Here is a 15,379-nt window from a genome sequence, read left to right as displayed (position 1 = left end):
GGGATTTAGTGCATATCAAAAAATCTCCGCAGCTATGCGGGTGATTGCATATGGCATTCCGGCTGACTATGTCGATGAGTATCTTCGCATTGGTGAAGATAGCACAATTGAGTCTGTGCGTAGATTTACAAAAGTGATCGTCCGTGTCTTTGGTCCTGAGTATCTTCGGGTACCCAATGAAGATGACACAAAGAAACTGATGGCATCTAATGAGATGAGAGGTTGGTCTGGCATGCTAGGTAGCATTGATGGTATGCATTGGAATTGGAAAAATTTCCCCAAGGCTTAGCAAGGAATGTATTGTGGCAAGTCTCGTGATGCAACAATTGTGCTAGAGGCCGTAGCATCCGAGGATTTATGGATTTGGCATTGCTTTTTTGGTATGCCGGGCACTCTCAATGATATCAATGTGTTGCAACGGTCCATTTGTTTGCTAGGCTTGCTAGTGGTGATGCTCCTGCTTGCAACTACACTATCAATGGGCATGAATACACAAAGGGGTACTATCTTGCAGATGGTATATACCCTCCTTGGTGCACATTTGTCAAGAGCATCAAAGAACCCAAAACAAAAAAACAATGTGAATTTGCAAGGGTGCAAGAGGCAGCCCTAAAAGACATTGAAAGAGCATTTGGTGTTTTGCAATCTAGGTTTGCCATTGTCCGTGGTCCTGCTCGTTTTTGGGATAAGAAAACCTTGAAGAACATCATGACATGCTGTGTTATCCTGCACAATATGATTCTTGAAGATGAAAGATGAATGAACTTAGAATTCTTTTACGACAATGTGGGTAGCCGTGTCAAACCAGCTAGAGACCCAAACCGCATTAGAGCTTTTCTTCAGACATACAAGGAGATTGAAAATGCAGACACACACTTTCAACTTCAGGATGATCTCATTGAGCACCATTGGCAAAGGGCTGGACAGTTTCTAAATTTTTTATTCATTTGTATTTGTATTCATGACAAGTTCTGTATTGCATTATTTAAGTTTGCTACGGTGATTTGAATAATTATTTGTAATGCGGATGATTATTGTATTATGTTTGATTTGAATAATTCAGTTTGTTTTCGATTGTTGAATTATGTTGGATTTGATATTTGCGGGCCGATGATATGCAGGATGCAGCGGCGCAAAGAGCAGACCCCGCAAAGCCGACCCGTAAAAAGGCATATTCCGCGGATATACTTTTTTAGGGATCCGTTTGGGGGGTCTGCATCTGTGCCAGCCCGAGCTAGCCCGCAAAAGCGGTTTTGCACGAACTGCAAACGCGTTTTGCGGGCCGGCGGGATGCGGGGTCTGCTAGAGTTGCTCTAACAAATTGATATGATTACATAAGAAATTTCATCCAATCTCATCTACCTCCAGTATGCCTATAAGAAGATTACTCACACATGATTATGAGCATCATGAAATTGTTGATGGAGAAGGGTTGATGATGTCGACAGTGATGATACCCTCTCTTCGAAGCCACGAACAGACTCCATAGGGCTCCCGACAAAGAAATTGACGATGGTGGCGGCTCTATATCGTAAAGCGCGATAACATTTTCTGTCTGATTTTATTCCGAGCGGATGTGAATTTATAGCGTTGGAATTAGATCAAGAGGACGCTCCGGGGCCCGCGCCACTTGTCCATGTGGGCACCCCCGGCCTCTTTTTGATACTTTTTGGCTCCAGTATTTTTTATATTTTCCAAAATAAATCTCCAAAATTTTCCAGTCCAATACCGGGAAGTTTTATTTCTGCACAAAAACAACACTATGGTAATCCTGCTGAAAACAGCGTCAATCTGGGTTAATTTTACTCAAACCATGCAAATTAGAGGCCAGAACAAGAGCAAAAGTGTTTGGAAAAGTATATACGCTGGAGACGTATCAAAGATTTTGATGCGAGAAATCCAACAGTGAAAACAGTTCAAAATTTGGACCAGTGATTTAACAGACAAAGTGTTTTGAATATATGAATCAACGTAAAATGGGAAAACTCTCAGGTTGCGGTAAGCGGCCCACCTACAGTACGCCACTTATCAACCACTCAGGTTGTGGAGAATGAATTCCATGCTTTAGTCACATGTGATCATGCGCGTACTCTGTGGACAAACATGCGTGCTAGATGGCCTCTCCCGTCGGATAATCTGCTGATCAATACCGGCAAGGAATAGCTTCTGAACCTACTCACTCAATGCTCTGATCAGGTTCGAGACATGGTGATCATGTTGGTCTGGCGTATATGGCAGTTGCGGAACGATTGCTCACATGGCAAGGATGTACCATAGGTGGTGGCAATAGTGGAGTATCTGGACAGTTACTACAAATCCATTCGGCTCGCTAGTCGCTTTACCACGGAAGAAATAATAAAAGGAAAAATGCCGGTCTCGGATCAGAAGGGCGACACTCAGTTCAAACATCCAGCGCCGCCATGGTTGGCTCCTGGGCTAGGGACTATCGCGCTTTCATATGATGGTTCCTTCCGGGAGGCAGACGGCTCGGCAGCGACCGGAATCGTGTTGAGAAATGGGTCAGGTACGATTTTGTTGGCGGCTTATTGTTACATGTTTAACTGTAATGATGCTTTGGAGGCGGAGATCCATGCTATCATGCAGGGTATGGCTTTGGCCATCCAACACACAGTACTTCCGGTGGTTGTGCAGTCGGACTCGGCGATTGGCCTCTCAGTGTTGGCTACTGATGGCCTCACCAAATCAGCATATGGGCATTTGGTACTGGAGATTAAAGAGCTGATGAAGGAAAGAGAGTTTTTACCTCAGAAATTACACCGTAGTCAGAATAGTGTTGCAGATCGGTTGGCAAACTATAGCCGCATCGAGAGAACCACGGCTGTGTGGGTTCACTCGGTTCCACCATGTATTGAGGATCTTTGGCCTCTCGATTGTAACTCTGTGACAATGCAATAAAACTCCCTTTTATCCCGCAAAAAAAAACCTCTGAGAAGGTGAGAATGATCTTTGCATGAGGTGCCCCTTAATTAGGGATCTCGCCCTTTTATAGTTTCTCCCTCATTTGACAGTTTTCGTGGGAGCTCCTAGGTCTAATAGCGACGAGGGGCACAGGGGCAGCCCGGCTAGCCGGCCCATTGGAGGATTGTACTATTGTAGTAACGGGCACTTTAGGGACCGATTACTAGTGCCTAATTCCTGACATGTGGTTCACTGTAGCAATGCTTTTGAGAATGTGAACAATATTTTAAAAAATAAATAGTTTTTGAAACATGAACATTATTTAAATTTGTGAACAATTTTTTCAAACATGAACTTTTTTTAAAAGGCGAGCAATGTTTGATCATTGTGACCATTTTTTGAAAGAAGCAAACAATTTTGGAATAAATGAAATAATTTTTAAAAAACATGAACAAATTATGAAATTCCAACTTTTGAACATTTTTGTGAAACCATGAACTAATATTTTTTAAAATAAATACTTTTGATTTTTTGAAATATTTTTTAAAATCATGAACAATTTTTTGAATTTGAAAAATAATTATTTTTATAAAAAAGCTAGAAAACTGAAACAACCAATAAAGAAAACAACAGGGATTCAGGAACCTTTTTGATGATCCAATAAAAGAAAACGGGGGAGAGCACTCTAAAACAAATTCAAAACCCCAAAAACCAAGCAGGCATCCTTTTATCTCCATATGTTGCATTGCAATATAATTTTTCATTGTTTTGCATAACATCCGAAAGATTGTCTTACATTTTGGCATACCGACTAAAATCTAATTTATCAAGCATCTTCATGTAACTCTTCGAGTGAAATACTTCCTCTGACCCAAAATAAGTGACTTCTTTTTTTACTTCACGAACACTAGCAGGGTCATAAGACTTTTTAGATGATGCCACGACGTACAAGTGAAAAAAAGTCGATATAGTTGTCGTAGCAATATAAACATGGATGGGCAACCTTGGATATACTCAGAACTGTAGTTCCGAACAATGCGATTTTTTCTCGAATCCACAAAAATCAAAAGAGAAATATTTTTATTAAATACCAAATATGTTAAAATCTAACTATGCAAGTACGTAGTACACCTACTAGTTATCTTCTAAAACAGGTATGTTCGTTTTCACTTTGCACCTTTACTCTCGTGTACCCTGTCTGTATTCTTCCGTGGATCCGTCTAAGAATTCAACATTAGTTTTAAGAACAATGACACTGTTTATTTTCACTGGTCGTGTAAGTGCTACACTTCACCATGCTCTGAACTGAAATTATTTTCATGGTATGTAAGTAATACTCCCTCCGATCCAAAATAAGTGGTTGAATTAAAACCACAACACTTATTTTGCAGTGACCTTGGATGATTCCTCACTGCACTCACCCAAACTCCTTTGCATTAGATGGAGCTTGCTCAGGAAATTAGCCCTACGTCTAACATTTCTCATCCATCTCGCCACAAAATCATTCAACACATGCCTACGCGTCACTGTAATGATGCTATTCAGCCTCTCCATTGTGCATTGAGATCTCTTGTGCATATGCCTCAACACATTGCGGAATAGAGAACACAAAATCTGCAGGTTTCATTGGAGGCAGTCCCTTCCTTTTAAGAATTAAGGCAACTCCTGATCCAAATTTCAAAGCCTAGCTGCCTCGCAGCACGAATTGATAAGAGAAATGCAAACTATATATAAACAATAGTACAGAACTTAAATGAGAGCCAGAGCAAGCTATCTCCAACTTCAGAATGAGTATAAAATACAGAAGCAAGACGTAAAGAACCCCTTCCAGATGAAACCGAATAGTAAAAAACACAAAGGCAAGAATCGGATGTGGCACGCAACCATACTTTGAACATTCATTAAGCAGCCCATGAATATTTCTTTAGACCCACAAGCAACACAAGATTGCACATTCAGAACAGTCCTGCAGCTAACTACATACAGAAAGTATTTTTGGCCGACACTATAAACCAATGCAGTCGTTAGCATTTTCATCTTTGCCGAGTGTTTTTCCCTAGCACTCGGCGAACTGTTTTAGAAAATAAATAAATTCAAATGCGGTACTTAGGTACTTAGTATAAATTTTGTTGAAAGTTTGAGCTTGGGAACTTAGGTTTTGTTTCTACCAAATGGTTGGTTTCAGTTGAGAATTTATCATTTATTTCCAACTGGAAATCACTTCATTCAGAGAAATGAATTTTGTCTCCACAATGTTCATACTATGGCAGTGTTCCAAAACTTTGGGATTCCTCAGCCTTTCACATTCGCAAGCCAGTGTTATACTCTGGAATTTGAAAGGGAGGACATCCATGTCTAATCTGTTTTTATCTCACGGGAAATCAAAAGAGCACTTTCGCTTCCTCTGTCGGCTATTTAAACTGATGCATAAACAGGGCAACATTTAGCAGAGGATGAAACAAGAAACCGGTCTTGGATAATGCGAATATTGAATAGAAACTTTGAACAAAAGTGTCACGATTGCATATTCTTGCCGCTTGAATAAAAGTGTCGGGATGGCTTGAACTGATAAGGTCAACAAAGACCTGGACGCCACCCGATTCTGCAACTGTTAAAATAGACTTTATTTCCTTTAGAAATCTTGCAACTAGGCATACGGTGCTGCTTTAACTCGGTACTTCTACTTCCCTCGAAAAAGTTCAGAAATTCTACTGGAGTGATGCAGTGTCAATAGAAAGCCTGAAATAACTCCCTGATTTGGTGCAAGAAAAGTGCAGAACAGAACACAGCTCTTGTAATGATGCTATTCAGCCTCTCCATTGTGCATATGGAACGATCACGCCTCCATCACATTGTGGAACAGAGAACACAAATCTGTATGTTCGTCTGATTCAAAGCTAGCTGCCTCACAACATGACATGGACAGTACTACCAGAAATACAAACTACAAATACTAGTACAGAATTAAAATGAGAACAAAGGCAAGCTTTGTGCAACTTCAGAGGTTGTATCTGCAGAGACTGTTTCTGATGAAATTCTACTGGAGTTCCATCAAGTGGTACAGAAACACCTTCCAGATGAAATCAAGTAGCAAAAAACACAACAGCAAGAAGATTCCGATGTGACACGCAATATTTCTTCAAGCGGCAAGAATATTCATTAAGCAGTCCCATGAACATTTCTTCAGACCCACAAGCAGCACAAGATCACACATTCAGAACACAATCTTGCAGCTAACTACATACAGAATCCAACGGATTCAAAAACGCGTCTGAAGCCTAGGAGGAGGTGAACTTGGTGGAACAGAAAACACATGGAGAACAGAGTACTACAAGAATAACGAACTATTAACAGAATTAAAATGAGAATAAAAGCAATCTCCATGCAACTTCAGAGGCAGTATCTGCAGAGACTGTTTGCTAAGGAAAAAGTACAGTGAAGAAAAACGAAGCATTTCATGGCCTTTCTTAGATTTCCATCAAGTGGTACAGAACTCTTCCAGATGAAATCGAATAGTAATAGACACAAAAGCAATAAGAATATGAATCTGATTTAAAGCTAGTTGCCTCACAACACGTCATGGACAACACTACAAGAATAACGAATTTTTAATAGAAATACAAACTACAAATACGAGTACAAAATTAAAATGTGAACAAATGCAAGCTCCGTGCAAATTCAGAGGCAATATCTGCAGAGACTGCTCGCTAAGGGAAAGGTACAGAGAAGCAAAATGAAGTAATTCATGGCCATGTTAGAGTTCCATCAAGTGGTACAGAAACACCTTCCAGATGAAATCGAGTAGCAAAAAACACAACAGCAAGAAGAATCTGATGTGACACACAATATTTCTTCAAGCAGCAAGAATATCATTAAGTAGTCCCATGAACATTTCTGCAGACCAACAAGCAGCACAAGATCACAAATTCAGAAGACAATCTTGCACCTAACTACATACAGAATCCAACGGGTTCAGAAACGAGACTGACGCCTAGGAGGAGGTGAACTTGGTGACGGCCTTGGTGCCCTCAGAGACGGCATGCTTGGCGAGCTCGCCGGGGAGGACAAGGCGGACGGAGGTCTGGATCTCCCGGGAGGTGATGGTGGGCTTCTTGTTGTATCTGGCCAGCTTGGCGGACTCGCCGGCAAGCTTCTCGAAGATGTCGTTGATGAAGGAGTTCATGATGGACATGGCCTTGGAGGAGATGCCAATGTCCGGGTGCACCTGCTTCAGCACCTTGAAGATGTAGATCTTGTACGTCTCCACGCTCTTCTTGGCCTTCTTCTTCCCCTTCTTGTCGCCGCCCTCCTTGGACGCCGGCGGCCGCTTCTCAGCCTTGGGCTTCTTCCCCGCCGGGGACTTCTCCGTAGCCACCGGCTTCTTCTCCGCCTTGGGCGCCATGGGAGCGGCTGCTGCTGATGATTCGAGGTTGTGGGGAGGTGGGGTTTGGATCGAAGGCGACGGGGGATGCAGATGCTGCGATGTGGGGAGGAGGGAGGGGGCGGCGAGATTTATATAGGAAACTGGAGGAGGAAGGAGGCGGGCTGTGGTTGGTGGAGAAGCTGGTGCCTCGGATCGATGCCGTGGAGCGGTTTCAGCCGTCGGCTGATGTTTGGGTTGACGGCCCGGATGCGCTTTGGCGCGGATCGGTGACGTGGCTGAAACGTGCACGGGATACATGACTGGCAGCCGGCTGTGTGGCCATGCATGTGCATGTACCAGTACACACATCGTACCGTCAGTTGATATTTGACGCGTACCAACCAGGCGAAGCCCATACTTTCGGCTTTCATCCAATCCGGTTTTGGGAAGGTTTTAGATCCTTTCCTGAACCTTTTTTTTCCTTTTTCTCTTCTGTTTGCCTTTTTATTTTCTCTTTTTCTTCTTTACTTTTTCATCCTTTTTTGCGAATTTTCTTTTCTAATCCGCGAACATTTTTTGTTGATCGGATTTAATTTTTGTTCATTGGATTTAGAAAACGTTCATCAAATTCAGAATTTGTTCGCCGAATTTAAAAAATGTGCATCAAATACGAAATCTGTTCATCGGTTTTCAAAAAATGTTCATCAAATTTCAAATTTTGTTCATCGAATTCAAAAAATCATTAATTTATTTTAAAAAAGGTTCAAATACAATTTTTGTCCATCAAGTTCGCAAAATGTTCATCGGATTCAAAATTTGTTCATCAAATACCAAATAATGTTCATCATTATTAAAAATGCTCATAAAAATTATTCATCAAAATAAAAAATGTTCATTCTTTTGAAATCACGAACATTTTTTTAATTCAAGAATTGTTTTTGAATTCGGTGAACATTTTTTTTATCTGCGAATGTTTTCTGGAAATCCGATTTTATTCAAAATCTCAAAGAAAAAAGACACGTCGCACCCCACATGGGTCGGCCCAAAAGGACGCGCAGGGGAGCGGAGGGCACGCCCGGCCGATCGCCAGCGTGCCACGCGCGGAATAGGGGCTCCCTGGACGGACCACACACGTTTTTTTTGGGATACGTTACACGCGCTTTTTGAATGGCCAACTCTACGCGCCGGTCGACCGCCCAAATTTCAGCCTGTCACCGCGCGTGCTTAGATCAAACCATCCTATGTCATTAGATTGTCTTGTCTCGAATTCCACTTCAAAAGTGGTGCCATCAGCAGTAGTCGGCCACCCATGTCATCGCGCCTAGGACGGTTGTGCTCGCCGGTCACCTGCGTCACGCCGCCCATCCTTGATCATCGACCCTGCAACACATCCTTTTGAGGAGCTCCACAACGCCTCTCATTCATAACGCCAACCGTTTGCCAATCGAAGCATCCGGCTAATCGGGCCTTGCCCTCGATGTTAGACCATGAACAACACCGTTTGCGAGGGCTTTCACAGCGCGCTTCTCCTTGTTGACGCAGCACGGTATGCTCGTGGTCACAGAACTCATCATGTTGCCCCTCTCTCGCAGCTCTGCCCGGCGCTGTAACACCCTGGGAATCATGCTACAGTAACTCCCTGTGATTAAGCTAATCATGTTGCTAAACAGGGCTTGATCACATTTGAATCACCTTCCTTTTCAAACTCCTAGTTCAAACTTCAAATATAATTAAAGTGAAAATTAAAAGTTTTCATAAACTCAAACAAAAATGTTCAGTGGGTGCTAAATATTACACTAGTAATTATGGTGGAGAAAACACATTTTTATAAAATACCTAAATACTTTTAAATGAAATAAAACAGAAAAGGAAATAAGCAAATAAAAAAAAACAGAAAACAGAAACAGAGCAGGAAAAGAAAAAAAAGGAGCAGGCCTTCCCCCCCCCACTGGACCCGTGGCCCATCTGCACCGAACCCCCCGGCCCAAACTGGGCCGCACCCCCGCACCCCCGACCCCGGCCCAGCCCACCTCTCCTCCCCCGCGTCCCCTTCCTGTTCCCCCGACCGGGTCGGAACGGGGCGCGTCGCCGCCGAACCCCCTCGCCGGCGGTGAACCCCGCGAGAGGATAAGGGCGCCAGCGGCCCCCGCTCCCTCGGGCCTCTCTCCCACTCGCCCCGCTCACTCCCTCGGCCTCTGCGCCTCTCCCCCCCGGATCCACGCCGCTCTCCTCTTTCCCACGCCCGACGCGCTCGCCGCCGTTCCCGTCGTTCACGCGGCCACCGTGCCCCACTCGCCACCTCGCCGTGTCGTACGACGTCGCCGCCCTCGACTGCACCCCATCCGCCTCTCCGCCGAAGCTCGGAGCCACTGCATCGGCCTCCCCGAGCTCGCCTTCATCTTCGGACGCCGACGACCCCCTTCTTCCCCGGCGCCGACCTGCTGCTTCTAAGCACCCACGGGCCTTTCTTGCGCCACGCGGTGAGCTCCTCTACCTCCTCCCCCACTCCGCTAGCTCGCCCACGCTCCCTAGCTTTCCCCCCACGCGCGCCCGAACGCCGCGCCGCGGAGCTCGCCGCCGGCGGGTCTCCGGTGACCAAATGGTCACGGGGTCAAGCCCGTTGCACTCCCCGCCGTTTGTAGATGCCCCCCAGCCCCTCCGCTTTCTCGTTAGCTCGCCGTAGATATGTTTCCGTCGGGCACGCGTAGCTCCTCGCCGCCGGCGAGTTCGTAGCGCTCGTCTCCGGCCGTTCCAGCCCCTCCGACCACCGCCGTTGGACGCGCGACGTCGAGCCGCGTCGAACGCGCCCAGCCACGCCCCCGGAGACCCCCTGTACGTGAAACCCGTACCCCTCCTGAGCCGCGCCGCCGTGCGTCTGGTCGCCGGCGTTGCTCCGGCGCCGGCCGCCGACGTGGCACACCTGGGGCCACCCCCTGGGTCACTGCCAGTGGCCCCCACGGGTCCCAGTTGACTGGGTTGACCCAGTCAACTGCTGACCGGGCAGGCCCAGTCACTGACATGCGGGCCCCGCCGCAATAATTAAAAAAAAGAAAAGAAAAAGAAAATGTTTTATAAATAAAATTAATTAGTTTAAATAATCTCTCACTGACAGGTGGGCCCAGTAGTTAATTAACTAAAAACTAATTAGTTTAATCCTCTGTTAACCCACAGTCTATGACAGGTGGGTCCCCCGTGTCAGTTTGACCAGTCAACCCGGACTGTTGACCGCTGACGTCACTCCTACGTCATGCTGACGTCATATCCCTTTTTCTGTTAATTAAATAATTCCAGAAATTCAAATAAACTTTGAAAATTCATATCTTTTAAACCGTAACTCGGATGAAAATGTTTTCTATATGAAAGTTGCTCAGAACGACGAGACGAATCCGAATACGCAGTCCGTTCATCCACCACACCTCCCTAACCTATCGAACTAGCAACTTTCCCCCTCCGGTCCGTCTGTCCGAAAGCGCGAAACATCGGGAATACCTCCCGGATGTTCCCCCCTTCACCGGTACCTCCTACTGTCGCGTTAGGACACCCCTAGCACCGCTCATTGACATGTCACGCATCGTCATGCTTATGTTTGCATTGTATTTACTGTTTCTTCCCCCTCTTCTCTCCGGTAGACTACGAGACCGACACTGCTGCTGCCCAGTTCGACTACGGAGTCGACGACCCCTCCTACTTGCCAGAGCAACCAGGCAAGCCCCCCCCCCTTGATCACCAGATATCGCCTACTCTCCTCTATACTGCTTGCATTAGAGTAGTGTAGCATGTTACTGCTTTTCGATATCCTATTCTGATGCATAGCCTATCCTTGCTACTACTGTTGATACCTTTACCTGCAATCCTACATGCTTAGTATAGGATGCTAGATTTCCATCAGTGGCCCTACATTCTTGTCCGTCTGCTGTGCTACACTATCGGGCCGTGATCACCTGGGCGGTGATCGCGGGTATATACTTATATACTATATACATGACACATGTGATGACTAAAGTCGGGTCGGCTCGTAGGAGTACCCGCAAGTGGATCTTTGTGGCGGAGTGACAGGGCAGGTTGAGACCGCCTAGGTAAGAGGTGGGCCTGGCCCTGGTCGGCGTTCGCGGATACTTAACACGCTTAACGAGATCTTGGTATTTGATCTGAGTCTGGCCATTTGGTCTATACGCACTAGCCATCTACGCGGGAGTAGTTATGGGTATCCCGGCGTCGTGGTATCAGCCGAAGCCTTCGTGACGTCAGCGACTGAGTGGCGCGCGCCGTGTTGGACCGCTTTGACGTAACCGCCGTGATCGTGTGGGTTGCTAGGTCTGCTCGCGGCCGCGTTCGCAACGTGCAGGTGTGCATAGGGCGATGGGCCCAGACCCCTGCGCGCATAGGTTTAGACCGGCGTGCTGACCGCTCTGTTGTGCTTAGGTGGGGCTGCGACGCGTTGATCTTACGAGGCCGGGCATGACCCAGAAAAGTGTGTCCGGCCAATTGGGATCGAGCGTGTTGGGTTATGTGGTGCACCCCTGCAGGGAAGTTTATCTATTCGAATAGCCGTGTCCCTCGGTAAAAGGACGACCCGGAGTTGTACCTTGAGCTTATGACAACTAGAACTGGATACTGAATAAAATACACCCTTCCAAGTGCCAGATACAACCCGGTGATCGCTCTCTAACAGGGCGACGAGGAGGGGATTGCCGGGTAGGATTATGCTATGCGATGCTACTTGGAGGACTTCACTCTATTCTCTTCTATATGCTGCAAGATGGAGATGACCAGAAGCGTAGTCTTCGACAGGACTAGCTATCCCCCCTTTATTCTGGCATTCTGCAGTTCAGTCCACTGATATGTCCCTTTATACATATACCCATGCATATGTAGTGTAGCTCCTTGCTTGCGAGTACTTTGGATGAGTACTCACGGTTGCTTCTCTCCCTCTTCCCCCCCTTCCTATCTATCTGATTGTCGCAACCAGATATTGGAGTCCAGGAGCCAGACGCCACCGTCGACGACGACACCTACGACACTGGAGGTGCCTACTACTACGTGCAGGCCGCTGACGACGACCAGGAGTAGTCAGGAGGTCCCAGGCAGGAGGCCTTGCCTTTTCGATCGTTGCTACTTTTGTGCTAGCCTTCTTAAGGCAAACTTGTTTAACTTATCTCTGTACTCAGATATTGTTGCTTCCGCTGACTCGTCTATGATCGAGCACTTGTATTCGGGCCCTCGAGGCCCCTGGCTTGTATTATGATACTTGTATGACTTATTTATGTTTTAGAGTTGTGTTGTGATATCTTCCCGTGAGTCCCTGATCTTGGTCGTACACATTTGCGTGCATGATTAGTGTACGGTCAAATCGGGGGCGTCACAGGCGCGCGGTTGCAGCTCCACCTGCATGCGGTTATAGCATCCCGACGCATGGGATACAAAGCCCATTCAGACTGGGGGGAGATAGTGAATTGATAGTGGACCTGAAGTTCTATATTTGAATACCATCGAAGCACTCATATATATCTTACAAAATATGTTAGTGCCTGACATTATATTGGTTGGCAACATATTGAGAGTGCAATCCCCAACAAAAGGTATAGTAGTTGCAGTAAGGAATATCCTTAGATATGTCCAAGACACAAAAGGTCTTGATTATAGCTGTTATATCCTGATAGTGGCTAATAAATTGATCCCAATGGTGCCATATCAAAGACTGGGTTTATTGGAATAGTATTCCGAGGGAAGCCTTCAGAATAGACTCTAAATGGGTCCTTGCAGTGATCATTCTGCTGTAATTATTTTATTTGAAGCATGACAAGATATACATGGCTTCATAGAATGATGAGCCACATGTGAGATCATGTGGAGATTCATTGGAATCAACTACATTATCTAACAAGATAATGTCACCTGTATTGCTTATAGGTTATATTTATCCTCGCAAATTACAGAAATGTAAGAGGATAAGCAACAAACGGATTATTGTGATATTCGCAATGCCTCTACCAACGTTTATATTCCAGAATCAGGTTCGTGGAATTGGTATGAGACAACATTGATGTTTGCAAAGTTCATGGGAGTAAAATCCCAAGTTATAACCTGTTGCTGATCTTCAAATCATTCATTGTGCTCTTTTTTCCTTTATGTGTTTCTCATATAAGGTTTTTAACAAGACAATATAAATACAAGTGTGGATATACGCCATATTGGTTTCTCCTTATATTTTTTCACTGGGTTTTAAAGGAGTTTTCGATGGCATATCATTATAAGGTTTTTCCTCAATTTTTCCCACATGGTTTTGAAGGAGTTTTTAGTTTGCAATATACAAATGACGAACTGGTCAAGGGGGAGTGCTGAGAAATAAAACATGTGATCAATTTTATGGGAGAAATGTCTCCCATGAGATGTCTGTTGGGGAAAAGATGTCTCCCCAACACACCCCTTCACCATGTATATAAGTAGGTCTCCCACATTGCAATGGAAGTAGTGAATCACTAGTCATCATCCCATGCGTTTGCACGGTCTAGATATTATAGGGGTCCATAATTACGAAAACTATTGTAGTAACATTTAAATGCAATAGTATGAATTATGGATATCATATTGGCTGTAAAAAAGTTCGTTATTCAAACAATAATAACATTAAGTATACACATGTATTTATAGGCTTCGTGATTGGCCAGAGTGTATCCATTTTCCCTTTATGTTGCGCAAACTGGCATTATTGGTCTGAATGGATCCTTCCTCACATTGTGGCCACTATACATCTTTGTGAAATTTATGTTTTCTACTAAGCAATGGACGTATGGATAAAGTATGTATAAATTTGATCCGTATGGCCAGATACACGTCTTCCTGGCCTACAAAATAATATTTTCGAATTTGATCCACATGGTAGCTTATATAACACAGCTCAACAAAAATTTGGACAAACATGCATATACACACTAACTCCTCAACAAAGTTTGAAAAGCCTAAGAGGCACTTGCGGGATGGGCTAATTATATAGATAAATAAATCAAATATTGCATAAAGTAAATTAATTATTAGAAGAGGTACCAAATATTCTTGAATGATACTCTTAGTGGTTATTGCTTAGGTGGATGTGTTTGTCATTTAGTTTCGATTCCGTTGTCTAAGGCCATACTGCTTTGCCGTGGTCGGCGTATATGTATTACCACTTCTACAAAGCTACTTTATCATTTACATAATATACATTTCTTCTAATGTAAACAATATACTTATCTATCTGTTCCAAAAGATTTTGTATGTTTGTGTCGTATATATATTATCTTGACTGGTCTTTTTGTACGGTGAAATTGAAATTTCTTCTTCAGATATGTATAGACTATTTTTTTATTAGCATAGGTCTTTATGATTCTTTATTTGTACATGTCTGTTTTCTTTTCGAAGGAAACATGTCCGCACTTTTTCTTTTTTAGAAACCTGCGATGTGAACATTTTGAACGGGTCTTGAGCACTTCTTTTTACGTGTCTTTTTTTCCTATGTGCAGAGAAGGAACGGGCAACTAAAAAAAATTAGGCACGTGTACGTGTTTTTTTTGTTTTTTTAGGATTATGTACGTGGTGTTGAGGACTTCTCCTCATGTATGTGTGGGAGATTTCTTTTCTGTGAGGGAGCTTTTGGGGTGGACTTTTTCCAAAGGTGTGTCGTGAGGGCTAAGGACTTATTTTCTTGGGCCATTTGCATTTTTGTCCCTAACTCAAACCACCTACTCAGATTTACCCCTAATTTCGAAGTATGCTCAAATTTACCCCTCTGCCGTTAGGTGCCCTTATAGAAATGCCCTTCCGTGCCGTTTCCGTCGGGTCAAAGGGCTTTGACCGTTTTCCTCAAGTTTGCTGGACATTTTTGCCCCTCTGTGCACATCCCACTTACATGTGGGACCTACCTAGGAAAAGGAAAAAAACCTCTCTGTCTAACTTACACGTGGAGCCCACCAATAAAAAAGGTCTCCCTCTCTCATAACCTCCCCCTCTCTCTCCCTGACATGTGGGCCATTGGACCCAATGTCAGGGTCAACTCCTGTTCTCACGTGGTCACGACGAGGCTTGGCGGCTCGGCCGGTGGCCGTCGCCGGTGAAGGACAG

At 44.7% G+C, this 15,379-nt stretch overlaps 1 protein-coding gene across 1 annotated transcript; it reads right to left on the bottom strand.

Moving 5' to 3' along the window:
- Positions 1-6,767: 6,767 nt before the first annotated feature.
- On the bottom strand, positions 6,768-7,403 carry LOC123143166 (histone H2B.3-like). The gene has a single exon (XM_044562014.1). It carries the CDS (start codon positions 7,319-7,321, stop codon positions 6,911-6,913), a length of 411 nt encoding a protein of 136 aa, XP_044417949.1. The 5' UTR covers positions 7,322-7,403; the 3' UTR covers positions 6,768-6,910.
- Positions 7,404-15,379: the final 7,976 nt, after the last annotated feature.

The sequence above is a fragment of the Triticum aestivum genome, chromosome 6D, assembly GCF_018294505.1.
Source record: "Triticum aestivum cultivar Chinese Spring chromosome 6D, IWGSC CS RefSeq v2.1, whole genome shotgun sequence".
Taxonomy (NCBI): Eukaryota; Viridiplantae; Streptophyta; class Magnoliopsida; order Poales; family Poaceae; genus Triticum; species Triticum aestivum.
This window is presented reverse-complemented; position numbering and strand designations above follow the sequence as displayed.

Coding starts and splice junctions, on each gene's coding strand:
- LOC123143166 (XM_044562014.1), bottom strand. CDS start 7,321: ATGGCGCCCAAGGCGGAGAAGAAGCCGGTGGCTACGGAGAAGTCCCCG.